Source organism: Trachypithecus francoisi, unplaced genomic scaffold, assembly GCF_009764315.1.
Source record: "Trachypithecus francoisi isolate TF-2019V2 unplaced genomic scaffold, Tfra_2.0 Lachesis_group5, whole genome shotgun sequence".
Lineage (NCBI taxonomy): Eukaryota > Metazoa > Chordata > Mammalia > Primates > Cercopithecidae > Trachypithecus > Trachypithecus francoisi.
This window is the reverse complement of record NW_022681470.1, coordinates 33975156-33997688: the sequence shown is the minus strand read 5'-3', so window position 1 is coordinate 33997688 and position 22533 is coordinate 33975156. Positions and strand designations below refer to the sequence as shown.

Below are 22533 nucleotides of genomic sequence, written 5' to 3'. Positions count from 1 at the left end.
CTCTTTGTAACAATTGTGAATGGGAGTTCACTCATGATTTGGCTGTTTGTGTATTATTGGTGTATAGGAATGCTTGTGATTTTTGCACATTGATTCTGTATTCTGAGACTTTGCTGAAGTTGCTTATCAGCTTAAGGAGATTTTGGGCTGAGACGATGGGGTTTTCTAAATATACAATCATGTCATCTGCAAACAGAGATAATTTGACTTCCTCTCTTCCTGTTTGAATACCCTTTATTTCTTTCACTCGCCTGATTGCCCTGGCCAGAGCTTCCAATACTAGTTAAATAGGAGTGGTGAGAGAGGACATCCTTGTCTTGTGCTGGTTTTCAAAGTGAAGGCTTCTACCTTTTGCCCATTCAGTATGATATTGGCTGTGGCTTTGTCATAAATAGCTGTTATTATTAAGAGATATGGTCCATCAATACCTAGTTTATTGAGATTATAGTGATAAATCAAGGAATTTAAGAAAATGAGGCCATTAAAGAGTGAAGAAGTATAAAGTTGGTCATGTCAAGGAATAGGAAGGAACATAAATGGGATCTTTAAATTGTAGACCCAATGCCTACCTTTCATTTTCTGATATGATCCATTTTTCTCCAGCTTTGACACAGTCCACCACAGGACTAAATGGGAGAGAGGCTTTCACAGAGTTTGTCTTCTTGGTAAAACCTACTCCATGCCACAGTGACTTCTAGGTGGCATTGAGAGCCAGCTTGAGATTCATGGCCATAATTATAACATGAGACCACTCAGCATAGTTGTAAGTTTTATCAGCTACATTTAGCAGTTCATGTACAGGAAGGCATGGAATAGATGGAGAGTTGGATTTAACCAGGATATGTGTGTGTACATGATGAAAGATAAAAGAGGGAAGAGAGTTAAGAGTTAAAAAATCACATCAGTGATTTTTTAAATCATTTTAAACTGTCTAAGATACTAGTCTCTCAAATGTACCCTACCTTCCTGTTAATAGAAAGTCATCCTCATCTCTTCTACTCTCACTCCAAACTCTGTACATTCCCTAATCTCACCTCTTCTCTTCAGTTAACTTCCACTGTGCTCTCTGGATCTCATGATCAGTTCTTAGCAAAATCCCATATAATCTCAACCACTTCTCAAGAGTCCACTTTGCCTTTCGGTTCTAACCACAGTGTAGCTGACCCTGAGGACATGGTTTCCCCTGTAGCCTTCTCCAGCAGTGGCCATCTCATTTCCCACCCCCCATGCTCCTGGGCATGGAAGTAAGGAAGGTGTTCCCTTGTGATATCCTGAACAGTGTTCCTCCATCCTCGCTAATGATCTCTGGCTCCTTTGAAGCCAGAACCACGGGACTCTTAGTACCCACTACCCATCCTCATTGCAGTTTATTTTTCTTGTTACTTCCCCTCATTCATTTCCATTAAGTGATTACAGAGGGAATGCAGTTACTAATAAAATTAGGTTCCAGGGCATAGTATTCCTTCTATAATCTCAATATTAGGCATCACCCATTCATACTTGCTCTAGTCTCTTTCCCTAATGAATTGTCAAACCTACTTAGACTCTTTAGACCTGACCAACTTTTCACTTTCTAGCATCCCTCAAAGGCCTCTTTTCATTCACTGACTGAATTATATTCCATGGTCCATTACTATAATCACTCCTTTGTGTATATTCTCAACTCTGTTCCCTCTTTTATCTTTCACCATGTATATACACACATCTTGGTTAAATCCAACTCTTTGTCTATTCCATGCCTACCTATACATGAACTGCTAAATGTAGCTGATAAAACTTACAACTATGCTGACTGGTCTCATGTTACAATTATGGCCACCGAAGCGGGCTCTCAACACTCTTAACTCTTATTCTCAAAAGACCATTTCATAGATAATTTTCCCAACTGTTCCCTTTTCTTCCTTTTAGCCAAAGACTTTCCTTCTGTTTCACCTAGGAAATCAAGAAGAAGAAGCCAATCAGAAGAAAACAGCGGCATCTTCTCACCATGCAACTAACATCCTGCTACTTTTGTCCTTGTGCCCTCTGCATTGCCTCCTGTTTCGAAGGATGAAGAGCTCAAGCTCCTGGGTAAGAACAACCTCTTTGCTCCTGCGATTATCTTCTGTCTCTCCTACATCATCACTTTCTTTCTCCCTCTCTACGGAGTTTTTTTTTTTTTTTTAGACAGAGTCTTGCTCTGTCACCAGGCTGGAGTGCAGTGGCAAAATCTCGGCTCACTGCAAGCTCCGTGTCCTGGGTTTAAGCAGTTCTCCTGCCTCAGCCTCCCAAGTAGCTGGGACTATAGGCATGCAGCACCATACCCAGCTAATTTTTACATTTTTGGTAGAGATGGGGTTTCACCATGTTGGCCAGGATGGTCTTGATCTCTTGACCTTGTGATCTGCCCGCCTTGGCCTCCAAAAGTACTAGGATTACAGGCATGAGCCACTGCGCCTGGCCTATGGAGTTATTTTAATCACTATATCAATATGCTGGAATAGCTCCCATCTTAAAAATAAAAACACATCCTCCTGTGACCCCACATCGCTCTCCAGTTATCACTTGTTTTTCAATTTGCCTTGAAAAACAGCAAAAGGATTGTTTCTACTCATATCTGATTTCTCACTTTGCTTCCTTCCTGGAATTTTCTTCACTCGGCCTTTTGTACCCTTCATGTACTGAACCACTCTTCTCCAGGTTACCAGTTACCTCCATGTCACAAAATTGAAGGTCAAGTCTCAATCTCCACCTTAGTGGCTGCTCAACAGCCACAGTTGCCAGTTCCTTCTTTTGTGAAAAACATTCTTCACATGGCTTTGTGAGCCCACTTTGGTCCTCTTCATACTCTCTGTTCTGTCTCAGTCTTCTTGGTTGGATCCTCTCTTCTTCCCCCTTTCTGAACATTGGAGTGCTTCACAACTCAGCCCTCGGGCCACTTTTGTAGTTGCACTCACTCCTTCAGTGATCTCATTTCATTTTCTCCCATAGTTGGAAATACCAGCTACACAGGTGGACATGTGTATATATTTGTATACCAACTTTCCAGATTCAATCATAGCCTTTCTCTTGAAATCTTGGTGTTTGTTTTCAACTGACTGTTAGATTTCTCTACTTAGACGTCTGATAGGAATGTCACATTCAACTTGTCTAAAACCAAATTCTTGATTTATTTCTTTCAGATCTGTACCTCCTCCCAGTGTTGTCCTTCTCAGTAAATGGAATCACTGTTCATTTGATTGCTTAGGCCATAAATCTTGCAGTAAATCTTTACTCCTTTCTTCCAATCCATTGTCTGATTCCATAGACTCTACCATCAAAACATATTCTGAATATGCCAACTTCTCACCACCTCTGCAACACCAGCTTTGTCCAAGCCACCATTATGTCTTACCTTTACTATTGCAATAGCCACTGCACTGGTCTCCAGGATCCCCCTTTCTTTTTACTTCCTAATCAGTAAGGCCTTCATGATATGTCCCCTGCAACCTCTATAAACTCATCTTTTACTTCATTTCTCTCCTGACTGCATGCCAGCCTCATTGCCTTTCTTGGTGGTCCTGGATCATACAAAGTACACTGCCCTGCCCTTTTACAGCACTTGTACCTGCTCTGTCCTTTGTCTGTGATGTTCAGGGCTTACTCCCTCACTTCATTTAGGTCTCTGCTTAAGTGGCATTCCTTGGACAGGTCTTCCCTAAACTCCACATTCCCATCACCCTTTATCCTCTTACTTGGCTTCATTTTTTTATACCATTCATCCCACCTGGCATTATACAGGTGTACCTCAGAGATATTATGGGTTCAGTTTTAGACCACTGTAATAAAGCAAATACCACAATAAAGCAAGTCATGCACATTTTTTGGTTTCCCAGTGCATATGAAAGTGATGTTTACACTATACTGTAGTTATTAAGTGTTCAATAGCATTATGTTTGAACAAAGAATGTACATACCTTAATTAAAGAATATGCTATTGCTAGAAAATGCTAATGATCATCTGAGCCATCAGCCAGTTGTTGGAGTCTTTTTGCTGGTAGTGTCCTGGTTTGATGTTGATGGCTGCTGACTGATCAGGGTGGTGGTTGCTGAAGGTTGGGGTGGCCTGTGGCAATGTCTTAGACCAAGACAACAATGACGTTGACTGCATCAATGGACTCTTCCTTTCATGAAAGGTTTCTCTGTAGCATGTGTCTCAGTTTGATAGCATTTTACCGATAATAGAACTTCTTTCAAAACTGGAGTCAATCCTCTGAAACCCTGCCACTGCTTTATCAACTAAGTGTATAAAATATTCTAAATGCTTTGCTGTCATTTCAACAACATTCATAGTATCATCACCAGGAGTAGATTCCCTCTCAGGAAACCACTTCCTTGCTCATTCATAAGAAGCAACTCATCATTCATTCAAGTTTTATAAGATTGCAGCAATTCAGTCACATCTTCAGGCTCTACTTTTTATTCCAGTTCTCTTCCTATTTCTACTACATATACAATTACTTCCTCCACTGAGGAAAGACATCCTCAAAGACAGCCATGAGGGTTGGAATCAACTTCTCCCAAGCTCCCGTTAATGATATTTCGACATCCCCCTATGAATTACAAATGTTCATAATGGCATCTAGGATAGTGTTATTTCTAAATGATTTTCAATTTACTTCGCCCAGATTTGTCAGAGGAATCACTATCTATGGCAGCCTTTACCTTACCAAAATATTTTTTAAATAAGACTTGGAAATCAAAATTACTCCTTGATTCATGGGCTACAGAATGGATGTGTTTGCAGGCATAAAAACAATATTAATCTCCTTGTACCTCTCCATCAGAGCTCTTGGGTGAGCAGGTACATTGTAAATCAGCAGGGATATTTTGAAAGAAGTTTTTTCCAAGCAGTAGGTCTCAACAATGGGCTTAAGATAGTTCATAAACCACACTGTAAACAAATACGCTGTCATCCAGGCTGGATTGTTCCATTTATAGAGCACTGGCAGAGGAGATTTAGCATAATTCTTAAGGGCCCTAGGATTTTCAGAATGCTAAATGAGTCTTGGCTTCAGTTTAAAGTGACCAGTTATATTAGCCTGTAACAAGAAAGTCAGCTTGTCCTTTGAAGCTTTGAAGCCAGGCATTGACTTACCCTCCTTAGCTATTAAAGTCCTCAATGTCATCTTCTTCCAGTAGAAAGCAGTTTCATTGACACTGAAAATCTGTTGTTGAGTGTAACCACCCTCATCAGTGATGTTAGCTAGATCTGGATAACTTGCTGCAGCGTCTAAGTTAGCACTTACTGCTTCATCTTGTACTTTTATATCACGGAGATGGGTTCTTTCCTCCAATCTCATGAATCAACCTATGCTAGCTTTGCACATTTTTCCATAGCTTTTTGACCCCTCTCAGTCTTCACAGAATTAACCAGAGTTAGGCCTTACTCTGGATTAGGCTATGGCTTCAGGGAATGTTGTGGCTGGTTTGATCTTTCCAGACCATTCAAACTTCCTTTATATCAGTAAGAAGGGTGTTTGGCGATTTTATCATTTGTGTGTTTACCGGAGTAGCACTTTTAATGTCTTTCAAGAACTTTTTCTTTGCATTTGCAACTTGGCTAACTGTTTGATGCAAGTGGCCTGGGTTTTGGCCTTTCTCAGCTTTTGACATGCCTTCCTCACTATGCTTAATCATTTCTAGCTTTTGATTTCAAATGAGAGATGTCTATTTCTTTCACTTGAAAACTTAGAAGCCATTGTAAGGTTAATAATTGGCCTAATTTCAAGATTGTTGTGTCTCAGGGAATAGGGAGGCCTGAGAAGGGTGAGAGAGATGGGGGAACAGCCAGTTCCCTACACTGACCAGTCAGAACACACATCATTTACTGATGAAGTTTGTTATCTCATATGGGTGCAATTTGTGACACTCCAAAACAATTATAAAAGTGACATCAAAGGTCTCATATCACAGATCACCATAATAGACAAAATAACAATGAAAAAGTTTAAAATACTGTGAGAATTATCAGAAACATGAAGTAAGCACGTGCTGTTGGAAAAATAGTGCCAAAAATAGTGCCAGTAGACTTGTTTGACACAGGGTTCTTACAACCCTTCAATTTGTAAAAAAGAAAAAAGAAGTATCTGCAAAGTGCAATAAAGCAAACCATAACAAAATGAGCTATTGCCTATACATTTATGAATTATCTCTCTGCTATTAGAATTCAAGCTTTATGAGGGCAGGGACTTTACAGCTTTTGTTCACTCTTACATTCTCAGGACCCAAAACAGTGTCTGACAAATAATAGGTGCTCAGTAAATATTTATTGAATGAATTAGTAAGTAAAATTTGCTTGTGAGTTTCAGATGGGATTAAAGCAGGATAAAAGACAACTTTGAAGTCTTTTCAACCCCTTAATATTATGCTTAGAATTTTTAAAAAACCTGTATTCTCAAGTACAGTATTTTCACTGGTTTTCCCTAAAACAGCATGAACTTTACTAGAAATCTCTTAGGTGTAAGTAGAGAAGATATGACGAAGGTTATAGTTATTAAAGCCAAAATAACTATCGCTCTTTTAAAAACATACATGAGATCATGTTACTCCCCTGCTAAATCTCTCCAGTGGTTTTTCACTGCACTTTGACTTATATTAAAATTCCTTCTCATGGCACATAATCTGGCTCCAGCTGACTTCCAAACCTCATCTTGTCTTTGTTATTCACCTCCCCACCATCTCAGCAGTCTTCTCTGTGGCCCAACAAGGCATGAGGCTGGTTCCTGCTAAAAGGCCTTAGTACTTACTTAGAACAAGTACTTAGTATTTGTTCTGTCTGCCTGAACACTTTCTGCTCACTTCTCCACAAAGCTGTTTTCTTATCATTCAGAGCTCAGAGTCTAAACCCCAAAGTGCCCTCCATGATCAATCTAATAATAATCATATGAGCTGCTCCCTCCCCACGCCCCAGGATATGTGCACCTATGACTCTGCTTTTATTTATCATTAGAAATGACTTTGTTGTTTTTCCATCCTCCACTAGAGTGCAACCTCTGTGAGCATGGGGACCTTGTCTGCCATTCACAGACGTGCCTCTGCTGCAGCCTGCTTCAGAGTGGGTGCTCTGTGAGCGTCTACTGTGGAATGAGTGACCCCATCGTGTCTGAAGGCTGGCTGTGTCTTCATCAGAAAGCTTCTTCTCCTCTTCCATCAGTCCGCCCGGCTGACCTAGAGCTGGTTGAGGCTGGGGCCTCCTCCTAGTTCCTCAGTGCTTCCCGCACCCCCTGCCCTGTACCTCTCAGGTCCTTACCTTGATGGCCCCCGTGGCTATCTGGATATGGTGCAGCCGTCGCAGCGTGCTCTCTCTGTCGATGAAGTAGGAGGCGGCCAGCTGGTGCAGGGTCTCCAGGGACACAGCCGAGCTGTTCCCACTGACCCCGATTATAGAGGCACCTCCTGTTGTCTCTGTCTTTCTTCCCAGTTTCCGCTTGTCCACAAAAATGGTCAGGGACTCTTCTCCTATGGTGAACAACACGAGTGTATTGGTGAGGCTCTCTGCTCTTGAATCCCCTACCAATAGGAACATAAACCCTTGGCCAGGGTAGACACAGCTGAGAGAGAGCACAGCCCCTGCTGCCAAGCTCTTCCCCCAGCCCTTACCATCTTTAGAAGAGGCTCATCAGAGGGAGCCACAGGCCAGCGGCCTCGCTGCCTGAAAGGCCCTCTTCCAAAGCTCAGTCCCCCTGCCCTCAGCTTATCTGTTTAACATCTTCTATTGAACTCTGTCTCAAGCAATCCTCCTCCATAGGGGAGACACAATTCTCTCTCTCAAGTTGTTTACGAGGAGTCTTCGTGGCTTTTTCTGCTCCCTCGGGAAGGGCAAAAGCCTTGAAGCTTCATCTCCCTCCCCCCCATCAAACACTCAACACCTGCCGCATGCCGACAGCTGGCCTGAGTCCTGGGAGAGCTTGTTTGGGTCGATTGGACAGTGAGCTAAATGTTATAATGAATCCTGCTTCCTTCTTCCCAGGGCAGAGGGAACTCTGCATCTTCAGAGCTTTTGATCCTGCCCTGGTAGGTTCTAGCCCACATTGCTCCACCCTGCCCCCACCCTCCGCCCCACAAGAGGGTGATTCATCAGCCCAGCACCACTGGAGTTGTTTAGACAGTTTCCAATCTTTATCGAGAGGAAGAGGGGTCAGTACTCCAGGGACTTCGACTTCTTTGCCTGTGAGTCTGACCATTGTAGCCACAGCAAAAAATAGAAAGTGGCGAAGCCTCAGGGGTTGGGTGACTCAGCGAAGCGAAAACTGGGAGCGCCCCCTGCTGGCAAGTGCTTGTTAGGAGCCTGTCCACCTCCAACCGCCATACACAACTTCCCCTCCTCAAGAGAGCCTTATAAGCAAATAGAGATGCTCTGGGGTAAATTGAGATGTCAAGAGACTACACTGTTTTCAAATGCACCAGAAAGACTTCTGAGGCAGTAAAAGACCAGGAGGAACAAAAGACTGTTGGAGCTATACTACATAAGTCTTAACGTTATTTCCAACGGTCTGGCAACCAATTAGCTTAGGATTGTGATGTTGCTTACCTCCAAGGGTGGCAGAAAGTAAGAAATGAGTGCCGTACTTTTTAATCAGGTTTTCGGTAACCTGTTGCAGATTGGGTCTCCTTCCAAGGAGGCGAATGTTCCGGATAAACTCTGGGGCAAGAGGCAATGGCAAACTGAAGAAGTCCTTCCTTTCTAGAGCCAAGTTGTTCACCTTCCAACGGGCAAACTCCCTGGAGGAAAAGCCAAGGGGTAAGGAAAAGCTGACCGCGTTTCAGAGCAAGAGGCATAAAATCTGAAGTAGGTAATGTTCTTCCTCCACTTGCAACCACTCATCTCCTCTCAGCCCACATCCCCGCCGCGCCCCCCCTCCCCCCCGCGCCCCCCCTCCCCCCCGCGCCCCCCCTCCCCCGCGCCCCCCCTCCCCCCCGCCCCACCCGCTGGAGGTGCCCAGTGTCCGGCAGAGGCCCCTTAGCCTCTCACCTGGCCTGTCATTCACATGCTGTAAGAAAGCTCTGTCTCCACTGACCTCCATCAGAGCCTCTCCCAGCCAACTTTCTCATCAGGCAGTAGTTGATTAGCTTATTCACATGAAGTCATGGTTTACAGTGTCGAGTAGTAGAAAAAACACACATTGGAACAGTGGTTTGCAAAGATGTGATCTAATCACAGCTGTCTTATAGTGAATGAGTCACATCACCTGTCATGGCCTCAGTTACTCACCTGTGAAGTCAGGAGGCTTGCTCTAGAACCACTGCCCTCACATTTTGATCTCTGATCCCCTTCACACTGTTAAAAATTATTGAATCCCCATATTTGTACATGTGGCTTAGAGCTATTGAGATTTACCATTTTAGAAATTAAAACCAAGAAAATCAACATTTATTTCATTTAGAGATAACATTAATAAACCCATTACATAAAACCTAACCTTTTCATGACAACTGTATGTTCTGAAACAAAACAAATTTAGCAAGAAGAGTGGCATGGCTTTGCATGTTTGCAAATCTCTTTAATATCAGGCTTAGCAGAAAAGAGCTGCACTCTCATATTTGCTTCTACATTCAATCTGTTTTCATAATTGTGGATTTTCATCTTTGATACTACACTAAACTAAACAGATGGTAGTTTCTTAAAGGTTAGTTACAATATGGAATCTGAAATCATATCAGTGAACTTTTCATGCTTTGTTACATTAAATCCAGTGTTCTATATTGTAATCTGAATGGATCTTTCTATCCTGCATAATGTTGTAACATCATGTGTTGGTCATCTGGAAAATATCAGGTCACTGAGTTATGCAGATCTTCCACGTTTTGACACTTTTCATTATGTAATATTAAAACATCTCACTATGTAATATCACGACCAATCTCTTCAAAGTCTTTAAATATTAGGAAAATGTCAAGTTCATGAGGATGAATGCAAGTTTTCTAAAATTTGAATTTTCATTTAAAAGTTTAAATTGTATTATTGGTAACAAATACTGTCAGGTGTTTTCCTTGCAGAGGCTGGCTTAGTTAATTCTTTTTTTTTTTTTTTTTTTTTTGGAGAAACGTCTGCCAGACACTCAAGTCTGAATAATCATAGTTTGCCTGTCGCTTGTGCTTTCAAGAAAAATGGAGTTCCATGAAAAAAGTGGCTAATTCGACCATCCTGGCTAACACCGTGAAACCCCATCTCTACTAAAAATACAAAAACTAGCCAGGCGAGGTGGCGGGCGCCTGTAGTCCCAGCTACTGGGGAGGCTGAGGCAGGAGAATGGCGTAAACCCGGAAGGCGGAGCTTGCAGTGAGCTGAGATCCGGCCACTGCACTCCAGTCCGGGCGACAGAGTGAGACTCCGCCTCAAAAAAAAAAAAAAAAAAAAAAAAAAAAAAGTGGCTAATTCAGCTTGCAACTCAACCACAAAAGTATTTCTCCTTGAGACAATTATAGTACTTAAGTAGCCTCAGATTTGCTTTATGTGCACTTCCCATTTCATCTTACAGAATATTAAAAACACATGTACCCAAGGGTCAAGATTTAATAAAATTAATAAATGTTTCTGCTTTAAGTGAAGCGTGTGTGTGTGTATGTGCGCGCGCATGTGTGGTTGTGTGTTTAGGTGCAAGTGTGTAATGAAGAATACATGACTCCTAGTGTTATGTGGTGTCACTGCCTTTATTCAAATTAAGGTACCAGCAGTTTTATTTTGTACCTTCAGTGCAAATGTCAACATGAACACTCTGAAATAGACTAAGAGGATCCATATTTTAAGAAGCCTTATTTTAGAAGATTGCAAAGTCGTTCGTTTCTAATTCTGTTGAAGATTTTAATTTTCAAGCTTTGCTCCTCATTGGAATGTTTGCATTTTAAAGGGGACAGGTTTATAAATCTTTGTCTTGGGATGAAATTTAAAGAATCATATCCATTAATAAGAAATGAGTTTTACATTGTCCCCCAGATTGTACTGGTAAGAACAGCTCCACTGCCTTAGGAAGCAACAAAATGTAAAGTGTTTACACCCTCTTCACCCATCCCAAATCTGCTCATCATAACAGTGCCAAACCTTGGTCTAACCTTCCCCAAATGTCCATGAAATGCAAATGATAGGGTTGCATAAAAATAAAATAATTAAAAATAAATAAATAGATTTTTGACAAAGATGCCAGGAACACACATTTGGGAAAGGAGAATGTCTTTAATAAATGGTGCTGAAAAAACACAACATCCACATGCAGAAGAATAAAACTTATCTATCACCATGTACAAAAATCAGCTCAAAATGAATGAAATACTTAAATGTAAGACTCAAAACTATAAAACTAATAGAATAAAGTATAGGGGAAAAGCTTTATGACATTGATGTGGGCAAGATTTTTGGGGTAAGAACCCAAAAGCACAGGCAACAAAAGCAAAAATAAACAATGAGATGACATTAAACTGAAAAGCTCCTGCATAGTAAAGGAAACAATAGAGTGAGGAGACAACCTACAGAACTGAAGAAAATATTTGCAAACTATGAGTCCACTAAAGGGTTCATATCCAGACTATGTAAAGAACTCAAATAACTTAATAGCAAAAGAACAATTTTTTTTAATGGGCAAAATAGTTGAATAGACATTTTTCAAACGAATACATAAAAATGGCCAGCAGGTGCATGATAAAATGCTCAACATCACTAATCATCAGGGAAATACAAATCAAATGCACAGTGAGATGTCACCTCACCCTCGTTAGAATGGCTGTTATCAAAAAGCCAGAAAATAACAAATGCTGGCCAGGATGGAAAGAAAGGGGAACTCGAATACACTGTTGGTGGGAGTGTAAATTAGTGCAGTCATTATGAAAACAGCATGAAGATTCCTCAGAAAACTAAAAATAGAACTACCATATAATCTAGCAATCTCACTACTAGGTACATATTCAAAGGAACTGAAGGCCGGGCGCGGTGGCTCAAACCTGTAATCCCAGCACTTTGGGAGGCCGAGACGGGCGGATCACGAGGTCAGGAGATCGAGACCATCCTGGCTAACACGGTGAAACCCCGTCTCTACTAAAAAAAAAAAAATACAAAAAATTAGCCGGGCGAGATGGCGGGCGCCTGTAGTCCCAGCTACTCGGGAGGCTGAGGCGAGAGAATGGCGTAAACCCGGGAGGCGGAGCTTGCAGTGAGCTGAGATCCGGCCACTGCACTCCAGCCTGGGCGACAGAGCGAGACTCCGTCTCAACAAAAAAAAAAAAAAAAAAAAAAAGGAACTGAAATTAGTATATCAAAGAGATATCTGCACCTCATGTTTATTGCAGCACCATTCAAAACGACCAAAATATGGAATCCACCTAAATTTCCACAAACTGATGATATACACAATGAAATACTATTCAGCTGGGAAAAGAATGAAATCCTATCATTTGCAGCAACATGGATGAACCCGGAGGACATAATGTTAAGTGAAATAAGCCAGGCATAGAAAGACAAATACCACATAACCTCACTCATATGTAGAGTCTAAAAAAGTTGATATCATGGAATTGGAGAGTAGAATAGTGGTTACCAGAGGCTAGGAAGGGTAGTAGGAAAGGGAAATGGGGAGAGCTTGGTTAACAGATACAACATTACAGTTAGGAAAAATAAGTTCTGTGCTCTATTACATAGTAGGGTGACCATGGCTAATAATAATGTACTGTAGATTTTAAGTAACTAGAAAAAAGCATCTTGAAAGTTATCACCACAAAGAAATGATACATGTTTGAGGTGATGTATATGCTAACTCCCTTGATTTGATCATTATTCAGTGTATGCATGTATTGAAACATCACACCAATACACTGTTGTGCCAGATATGTCAATTATGAACAAAATTTTAAAATTAAAATTATAAATACATAAATAAATAAAAATCCATGCTACATTTGATGCATAATCCCCCCATCTAACTCTGGAGACTGACAGGGGAGGAGCATGTGTCAAATACTACTAGGGAAACAAAGAAAAGCAGGTGACTAATAATTCATGGTTCCAACAAGGTCTTCAAAATTCCTGCTGTGTAGCTTTATTTATCTAAGAAGGTAAGTTCATAATAACATATTGTCAGTTATTTCCTTTGTGCAGCAAGTGCTAAACTTTAATTAAAGTACAGAGTATTTGTCAAAAGTATTTTCTATCCCAAACCCCACTGCAGGGTAAAGAACAGTTGCCTAATCTCATCTCTAATTGGCTGGATGGAAACTAGAATCCTCTCACTGGTTAGTTGATAATTACATTGATGAATCATAAAATCAGATTACTACAAGCAAACAAACAAACAAAAAACCTTAGGGTCATCAAACCCAGCCCCCTTGCTTTGGGATAGGGCACATCTAGACTTCATTAACTAATGGTTTCTAACCTATTATTTTTCTAGATTGCTGGGGGGAAAAGACATTATTACATTTTCCATAGTTTCTTACAATGGTCAAAGCCCCTCACAGTAAGGAAAGGCCAACTTAGCATAGAGGTGGGGCCCACTTTAATTAAATATAATAAATAAAAATTGGTAGTCAGTTGTCTGACCCAGTCAGACACTGGGTCTGGATGGGAATTAGTATTCTCTAGTTTCCTCATGTTTCTCGTAAAACAGAGAGGGCAAGAGGTTTACCTAAAGCAATGAAGCCAGTTGATAATAGAACCAGAACAAAAAGCTAGTGTGCTGACCCTCCTTCTATGCTATTAACAGAAACTATGATGGCGGTGACAATAGTCACAACTGAGACTCAGAGAGACTAAGAAAGTAGTGTGGATGAAATCACAGTTAGTAAATGACAGAGTTGTGCTTAAAACCCAGGCCAGTATCGTACTGCTGTTTCTCTAGCACTGTTTTCCTTCGAGTAGATGAGGTTAAGTATTAAGTGTATTTTATCAAATTCTAATTTTTTGTGGTGTTTGGTATCCTTTAACACACATACTTTTATTACCCAGAACATTCCACTTTTTACATTTTCTACATAAAACATGGATTAGTTGTATATTCAAAACATAGCATAACATTTGCACCACAGAAAAATGTTCCTGGATTAAGGCAATTTTAACATGCCCATTTGCAGGAGAAGAAATTGAGATGCCTCAAAAAGCCAAGTCCATACAGAAGGTACATGGGAGGAATCACAGATAAAGGCCTGAGTCCAGCTCCTGTGGCTGCTAAAGAAATCATAACACAGAATAATGAATGACCTAGAAAAAGGAATGATACTAAGGAAGTTTTTTATGAGCAAATAATAAAAAATAATGGCTAACATTTAATGAATTTTTAGTATGTGATAGGCATTCCAAGCATCTTACAAGGATTAGTTAATATTATATTCAAAACACCATATAAGGGGGAAAATATAATTATCTTCATTTATAGATGATGAAATTGAGGTACAAATAAGTTAATTTGCCCAGTAGTTTAACTACTAGTTAAGTAGTTTAAGCCAGTAGGTGGCAAGGTCAGGATTTAAACACGGACTGTCTGACTCCAGTACACACAGTCTTTGCCGCTAGGCTATACTACTGTCATCTGTGAAACTCTAAGGAACAACTATGCTATGGAGTAAAAGTGTGTGCATGTGGGGGAAGAGAGTTTCAATAGTGCCATATAGGGACTATAAGGATAGGGACTATATTTGGAGAATTTCACTGGAGAAAGAATCCGTAAGAATGCATACAAGTGGCAGCTGGGCGCCGTGGCTCACACCTGTAATCCCAGCACTTTGGGAAGCCGAGGTGGGTGGATCACAAGGTCAGGAGTTCGAGACCAGCCTGACCAAGATGGTGAAACCTGGTCTCTACTAAAAATACAAAAATTAGCCGGGCACAGTGGCAGGTGCCTGTAATCCCAGCTACTTGGAAGGCTGAGGCAGGAGAATAGTTTGAACCTGGGAGGCGGAGGTTGCAGTGAGCTGAGATTGTGCCATTGCACTCCAGCCTGGGCAACAGGGCAAGACTCCATCTCAAACAAACAAACAAACAAACAAATACATAAAAGTGGCTACATTTGCCAAAGAACAAAAAACAAAAAAGCCCAAATCTACTTTCATCACAAACTACAGCGGGCTATCAACTCAGAATTAGGCTCAAGTGGGCATGGTGGCTAGTGCCTGTAGTCCCAGTTACTCAGAAGGCTGAGGTGGGAGTATCTTTTGAGCCCAGGAGTTTGAGTCCAGCCTGGGAAACATAGCAAGACCCCCATCTCAAAAAATATTAGGCATAAGGCCTCAGCCACAGGAGTTCGAGTCCAGCCTGGGCAACATAGCAAGACTCCTGTCTCAAAAAAGAAACATTAGGCATAAGTACTCAGCCACAGAAAGGTTCAGACTCTCAGGGCTCCCAGTGATTTTCTCTTCAGCCCCAATAAATTTCTTCCTTGCCCTTTGGGGCCCTTCTTGGAACCAAAATAATGGAGAAACATCTGTGCGTGGTGTTTGAGCCAGAAAGTGGTAAAAATGTGCTTACAGAACTTATTAACCTGATTCTTTCCAGCATCTGCAAACCTTAGAGGCAATACTGGAAGGCAGCCTGAGCTATTCAAAGAAGAAATGTTCATTTCCGATTTTTCATTTAGCAGTTTTCCCCCCAGTAATAGAATAATCAAGGCTCTTTTTTTTTAACTAAGAAAAAGATGTTTTCTATATATCAATTATATTAACACACACTGCTTCAATTAAGCCATCATCTTTGTTTCAATTAAGATATCAAGTAAATCTCCATTTCAATTTAGCCATTTCTCCTAAAATCTTCTCCCACTGTGTTTGTTACACAGTAAACAATCTGAGAAAGCAAACGTTTCTAACAGCACTATAGTCCCTATGTAAAGTGTCTTTAGAATAGGAGTGGCCACTGCATCCAGGGCTCACAGGTTCAGCCAAAGGGTAAAGAGAGCTCTTCCCTGTGGACTTTGCCTGTAAAATGCATTCACGTTGCACATAAAAAGGGTGCTTCAGTAAACTGCTATAATTAACAAAAATTCAGTCAATTTTCCATCTTCCTCTAGCATGCTTTAGGTTAGCCTAGAGTGAACAATGTGTATTTCCGTGAAAGGGTGAACATACACATAAAATCATTAATAAAAACCAAACCAATGTCCAGGGAAGGGATAACCCAGCCTGGAAGGTATAATCCAGTGTGTTAAATCAGCCAAGCATACTGACACTCAGAATATTTTAGATATAATGATATCTAAATAATCAGTGCTGAAGTAATTGTAGTTATCTTTATCCCAAGTTGCATAACACTGGTGGCTCAGATTGCCAAAAAATGATGCTTCTGGTTGTAACTGAGTTTAGGGATTTCCCCAAAATCCAAAGGGGCCCTGCAATAGGAGAGTTGAACCACGGCCATGCCAGATCTCAGGCACAGGAGCTTCAGCAGGGTTTTGAGACTGGGCCAGCTCTGGGTTTGAGGCAAAAGGGTCTCCGATGAGAATACTAAATGGCTACAAATGTTCCTAATTCAAAAGATGTAAGTAAAAAGTGCTGCCTCCAACTCAAGCTACTGATTCATGTCAGCAGCCACCTGCAGCACTATGTTACACAAGGTCAACAAGAAATCTCCCAGCAAGAATCCCCCTGCAGGGTCTCGTGCCTGAAGATGAAAGGCTCAGAAAGAGCACAGCTGGGGTCTTCCAGCCCGGGTGCTGTTTCCAGCAGCTGCACAAGGAAGCACCACTTTCCAGGCTCATAAACTGAGAACATTGACCTGGCCCCTGTGAAGAGTCATTACCTATGAAGCCTCCCTCCCTATGAAGCCTTAAGGGGAAGAGTATGAAAACACATACACACACACACGTGCGCACACACACAAACCTCAGTGAAGCTCAAATCTAGAAGTACAGGTTGAGTGTCCCTAATCTGTAAATCTGAAATCTAAAATGTTCCAAAAGCCAAAACTTTTTGAGCATCAACATGATTCTCAAAGGGAACACTCACTGGAGCATTTAGAATTTCATATTTTCAGATTAGAGATGCTGATCCAGTATAATGCAAATATTCTAAAATCTGAAAAAAAAATTCAAAATATTTCTGGTCCCCCAAAATTTTTGGATAAGTGATACTCAACCTGTAATGAATACTGTAGCCTACAGTGGTGGGTGGTTGTGCTATAACTTCACGCGAACAGCCGGATTATTCTGTTACCAGTTTTTGTAATAGATCTTTCATCTTTCCACCTCTGCGGGGGAAGCATGTTCAGGCCCATTTCCAAGTCCACAGATAGGGCTGTCATTTGGAAAGTCACATCCTGCATCCTAAGCATGCAGCTCTACCCACCCCCCTCCACCGCGGCACCCCTGCAGGCTTGGCACCAACCTATCCCAGTGTCACTGTGCCCCTGCATACGACGTTTGTTCCTCCTGCGTTAGACTCCAGGCTGGGTTTACTGAGGAGGAAATCAATGCTGCTTCCAGCAGAGCCAACCAATCACCGCCTGCTCACTATTCTGCGTTTCTCAGAATAGGACTTGAGAGACCGTGGGGAAGTCTTAAGGCAACCACGGAACCCACTTTGCAAACAATTGCAGAAGGAGTGGGCTCTCAGGGTAGGGACATTGACCTCTATTCTTTGGCCTTCCTGATCTATATCCAATGATCTATCTTTTGGGGGCACACCCTCCAACTTTTTGTGCTCAAAAGGACTGCAGTGCTGAAAGAGACTGGGCTATTACTCTCCAAACAGTTGTCATGATATGAACCAAACTGGTTTTCCCTGAAAAATGAAGGTAAATACAGGACATGTTATTGAATAAAATATTTAAGAACTCTGGAGCAAAAGAGACAGACCAGCCCTAAGCCAAGGACATAGTTTTCTTGTCATTTTTCCTAGGACTTTACTTTGTCTACTTATACTGTCAACCAATGACCTATGGGAAATTTTCTCACATACCAACCAGTTCTGGGTAAGTGCAACTGCCTTTGTTCTCAGAGCCTTTGTCTTGGAGATTTGCCTTTCCCCAATTAGCTTGAGACTTGCCAGTTGGACAGAGGAAACTCAGTAAATACCACTGAGTGTCACGCGGCTGATTTTCCTAAAGAATTTCAGACACAGGAAGCCTTCTCTTTCTTCATCTTTCTACCAATATACCTCACACCCAGGGCTACTGCTCCCATCACAGAACTCAATCCACCAAGCGATGACATCACCATTTTGTCTTTTTCATAGGACTCACATTTTTCATCTTGAAAAACTCACATGAACAAGAATAGCCAAAGCCAACATGTACATTGAGTGATGCCAGTTTTTTATCCAGTGACTCAGCTATGATGGTTTCACATTCTCTATCAAGCTGGACATTTTAGGGACTTAACGATATATCATACTTTGGCTCCTATACAGAGACAGTATTTCTACACATCACATCACCAAGAGATTTCTATCTCAACAACAGATTACTGTAATGTACTTGGCTATTAGAGACTTTACTGCTATAATGAATAGGATATGATTAATCTGAGTTATAAAAAGAAATGAGAATAAAAACCATAATCTCATATATTGGTGTAGTGCTTTCCTGAGAGATTGGGGGGAAGTGGTAAAGCAGTGATGGAACCCACTTTGCAAACAATGACAGAAGCAGTCAGCTATCATGGTAGGGACATTGACCTTCTCTATTCTTTGGCCCTCCTGATCTACTTCCAGTAGTCTCTCTTTCGGGGGCACCCCCTCTAACTTTTAGTGTTCAAAAGGACTACAGAACTGAAAGGGAAGAGGCTATTATTCTCCAAACAGTTGTCTTGATATGAACCAAACTGGTTTTTTGCATACAATTTTTACACACACTTATTTTATCTATACAGGGACCTTGGGAGAAAGGGAGAGAAAATATCATTAATCAACTATTAAGCTTTTACATGCTAACACATGAGAAGACAGAGAAACTGAGAGAAATGACTTGCCCCAAGTCTCAGTTGACTAGTGGTAGAGTTTAACTAGAACTTAGACCATGCTACCAATGATTTTCTGCCTTTGTCTGTGGCCTGTGTTCAAGCTCAGGGACTACTGTCCACCTTTGTCATACTTCCCAGGTGATTCTTTTGGCTTGTTTACCTCTGTGGCTGGGAGAGATCCCCAGGCAGGGAGGCTTCAGTCCAGGAGTCATTTGGTTAAGTAATATCTCAGACCTTGCAACTCTTAGAGACACAAGAGCAGAAATGAGGCCATCTCTTCCCTGATGTCCTGGTGCTCTCCATCTTTTCACTGTCTGGGAGAATTCAAGAAGCCTGGCATGGAGGTAATTTAGCAGCCTGCTGTGTTCTCAAACAACGGCCCGTAAACAATGATTGGCCAATTTCATTCTAATCTTCCCAATTTTGCTCTAATTAAAATCAAGCTGCAGCTTTCAAACAGTTTAATTAAGGCTGATTGGGAGACATGGGGGAGGGGAGAGTCAAGCTTAAAGGAAGAGGAGGAGATCACTGTTTGGCTAGTCTCACACTGCCCTAGTGGGGCTTGGGGACATAGGGAGAGCACTGAGAGTGGTGTGTTTATAGAATCAACATGAAAGACAACAGACTCACTGGAATGAGGGCCCAGTGAATCTGTGCAACCAGAAGAAACTGAAGAGGGAGCTGAGACCTGTGTCTTTCCAGGCACTCACTGTCAGGTCTTTCCTGACATCCCAAACTGCTCCCCAGCATCTCATCGGCTCACCTGTGGACAGCATGGCTCTCATCAAATGTCTTCCTGAGCTTCCTTTATTTACTTGACTCCCAGAGAATTCCCGCAGACTGGTAATTGCTTCCATTATTCTACAAGTTTATTCCTTTTGCAAAGAAATAGCCCCTCTGGTATTTTGGTGCATTTAATTTTTATGTGGGTCATTCTTCTTTGGACTAAATAGTTTTAGTTCCTTCAACACAGTTTCCAGATTCCTAGGCCTACATGCTCAACCTTTTCTGCTTGCAATCAATGGTATTTCTTTTTAAAGATGGAAACCAAATTTGAACGCAATCCAGTAGATATATTCTGAGCCACTGAGAGTACGTTAGGATACAAGATCTGAATACATCATTAGCACCATCGTTATGACCATTATCATCGTTTCAGTTATTAGTGAGACCCTCTGTTTCTAGGAATGGAAGTAGATGCTTTATATATTTTTAAATTGTCACTGTAATCTTACAGATGTCAGTGTGGTTGATTGAATCACCATTCTCGCCAGTATTAGGATGCCCTTTGACATGTTACTTTGCAATATCACTCACTTGTGAGGAGGGAGCTTATTTCCCTCCCTCAAGGATATTGGGTTTGGCTATGTGACTTTGCTTTGGACAAAGGAATGAGGGCAGAAGTGATTGTGTGCTGATTTGGGACCAAGACCTCAATAGATACTGAACATTTCCACTCTCTGTCTTGCATTTCTGCCCTTACTATGAGAATTGCTTCCCCCAGGTACTGCAGGTGCTGCTCTTTTAGCCTGGGTCCCAGAATAAACACCATTAGAAGAAACACCTAATGGCCTCCTTGCAGACGTGCAGCATGAAGCAAAGCTAACCCAGCAAACCTGCACGTGCGTGAGTAAGAATACATTTTATTTTTTATTTTATTTTATTTTATCTTTCTGAAATGGAGTCTCACTCTGTCACCCAGGCTGTAGTGTAGTGGCATGATCTTGGCTCACTGCAGCCTCTGCATTCCCAGGTTTAAGCAATTGTCTTGCCTCAGCCTCCCGAGTAGCTGGGACTACAAGCACATGCCAACACACCTAGCTAAGGAATAAATTATTTTTAAGCTACTGAATTTTGTTGCTTTTTGTATGCATCATTGTAGCAATAGTTAAATGACACACACCACAAGTGTTAGTCCTATTTTATAGCTAAGCTTGTTGAGGCTCAGATAACACACACAAGGACACAAAGATAAGTAAGAGGTGAAGGCAGTCTATGCTGTTGCTGCTATATATTTTTTATTAATGTACTTGAATATTACATTCATTTTTTAAAGACAAAAATATTCCTTGCTAACAGTAATCATATCATCAGTCGGTATCCCATATTTCTTTCCAGCCCCAGAATTTTTTTTTCTCAAGTATCACAGTCAAGTCAGGTCTCTTATATTTGTGACACTGACATTTTTAACTTCAATTTAGGGCTTTACATTTCACCCTCTTTTTGCATTCCACCCTTTGTGGCAGAGGCTGGGAAGTTGTTTCCAAAGATGTTTCCATTTTCCTCCTGGGCTCACAGATGGACAATTTCCCACCCCCACCCCCACAGCTTCTTCTGCATTTAAACATAGCCATGTGACTGAATTCTACAGTAGAATATGAGTCCAGGTCTATACCATCAAACCTCTCATGAAATCCGTCATGCTCTTTCTCTTCCTTTGTCTACCAGGATCCAGGACTCTGAGGCCCTAAGGGATGGCAGAATGATGAGGCCGAAGGAGTCTTTGTCCTGAATTGATTTCGTGAAGCAATCTCCTTTTATGTCTCTCATAAATTGTATTGTAGTGTGACATGAGCAAAAACATAAACTTTCATTAAGTCACTCAGATTTGAAGACTATTTGTTTCAGCAGTTAGCCTACTTTGACTAATACTGTCTTGATTGTATCTATCCAATATTCTAGCCTGATGAAACCATCTTGGCTCTTGATTTCTTAACTGTATTGCCTAGCTGGATAAGGGTTCAGTTACTGTTCAAGCAGCCATGCTCCCATTACTTCTCAGTTCAGCAACAATCCTGTATATGATCTCCCTTCTTCTTGCTTTCTGGGTCTAGGGGGAGATGGTGTTGGTCTTGAGCCCTTGTCTTTTATGCTGTGGGATCTTGGTGTGTGAGTCGTGCTCTATGGGGAGAATACCTGTCACTGTTAATGATTTATTTTGAACTATCTATAACTATAAAATCAGTGGCTAGATTAACTCAAGCTACAGTTAAGGAGAGCAGTATATAGACTGTAAGTGATAAATCTGATTAATGTACAGAGTTCTATGCATAAAGCAAGTCTGATAGAGTAAGACTACCTATTCTTTCTTCTTTCTCAATTAATCTTTTTATTTTCTCCCTGTACTCTTCTCTAGATTTCTCACTTTTTTTCATATTTACTAATGGGTGACCCCTCACAAAAAGAATAAGCATTTAGCTTGAAATAAACCAAATCTTTTTTTTTCAGTTATCACTAAATAATCCTATAAAGAAAGTACTATTATTCCACCAATATTACCAATGAGAAAAAATGAGGCTCAGAGATGCAAAATAATTTACACAACTAAAAGCAGCAGAACTGCAGTTTAACCCAGTCAGTCTGATTCTGCAATTTAAACTGCAGTTTAACCCAGTCAGTCTGATTCTGCAATTTAAACTGCAGTTTAACCCAGTCAGTCTGATTCTGCAATTTAAACTGCAGTTTAACCCAGTCAGTCTGATTCTGCAATTTAAACTGCAGTTTAACCCAGTCAGTCTGATTCTGCAATTTAAACTGCAGTTTAACCCAGTCAGTCTGATTCCAGAGCCTTGAGTCTCAACCACATGTTTACTCCTTCATCTAATTTCATCCCAGAACATCCTACTCCTACTGAATGGTTTCATCC

The 22533-nt window shown here is 41.1% G+C and overlaps 1 protein-coding gene and 1 long non-coding RNA gene across 4 annotated transcripts in view; one reads left to right on the top strand and one right to left on the bottom strand.

Annotated features, from left to right (window-relative positions):
* The window catches only part of BRINP2 (BMP/retinoic acid inducible neural specific 2), a 53169-nt gene that overhangs the window by 17435 nt on the left and 13201 nt on the right, over nt 1–22533 (bottom strand). Inside the window, exons 2-3 of the mRNA XM_033197464.1 lie at nt 8552–8742; nt 7271–7479 (exon numbers count right to left, since the gene is read on the bottom strand). Of these exons, the coding sequence (XP_033053355.1) occupies nt 7271–7479; nt 8552–8742 (400 nt within the window). The remainder of the gene's footprint in view (nt 1–7270; nt 7480–8551; nt 8743–22533) is intronic.
* On the top strand, nt 7649–21479 carry LOC117075287. Of its 3 annotated transcripts, none has more exons than XR_004433934.1 (4): nt 7649–8034; nt 8622–8761; nt 20392–20517; nt 21336–21479. It is a non-coding gene; the product is annotated as an uncharacterized LOC117075287 (long non-coding RNA). The 3 variants fall into 3 exon arrangements; XR_004433933.1 differs by lacking the exon at nt 7649–8034 and adding an exon at nt 8056–8190 and having other exon boundaries at nt 20392–20513; XR_004433932.1 differs by lacking the exon at nt 7649–8034 and adding an exon at nt 8056–8190.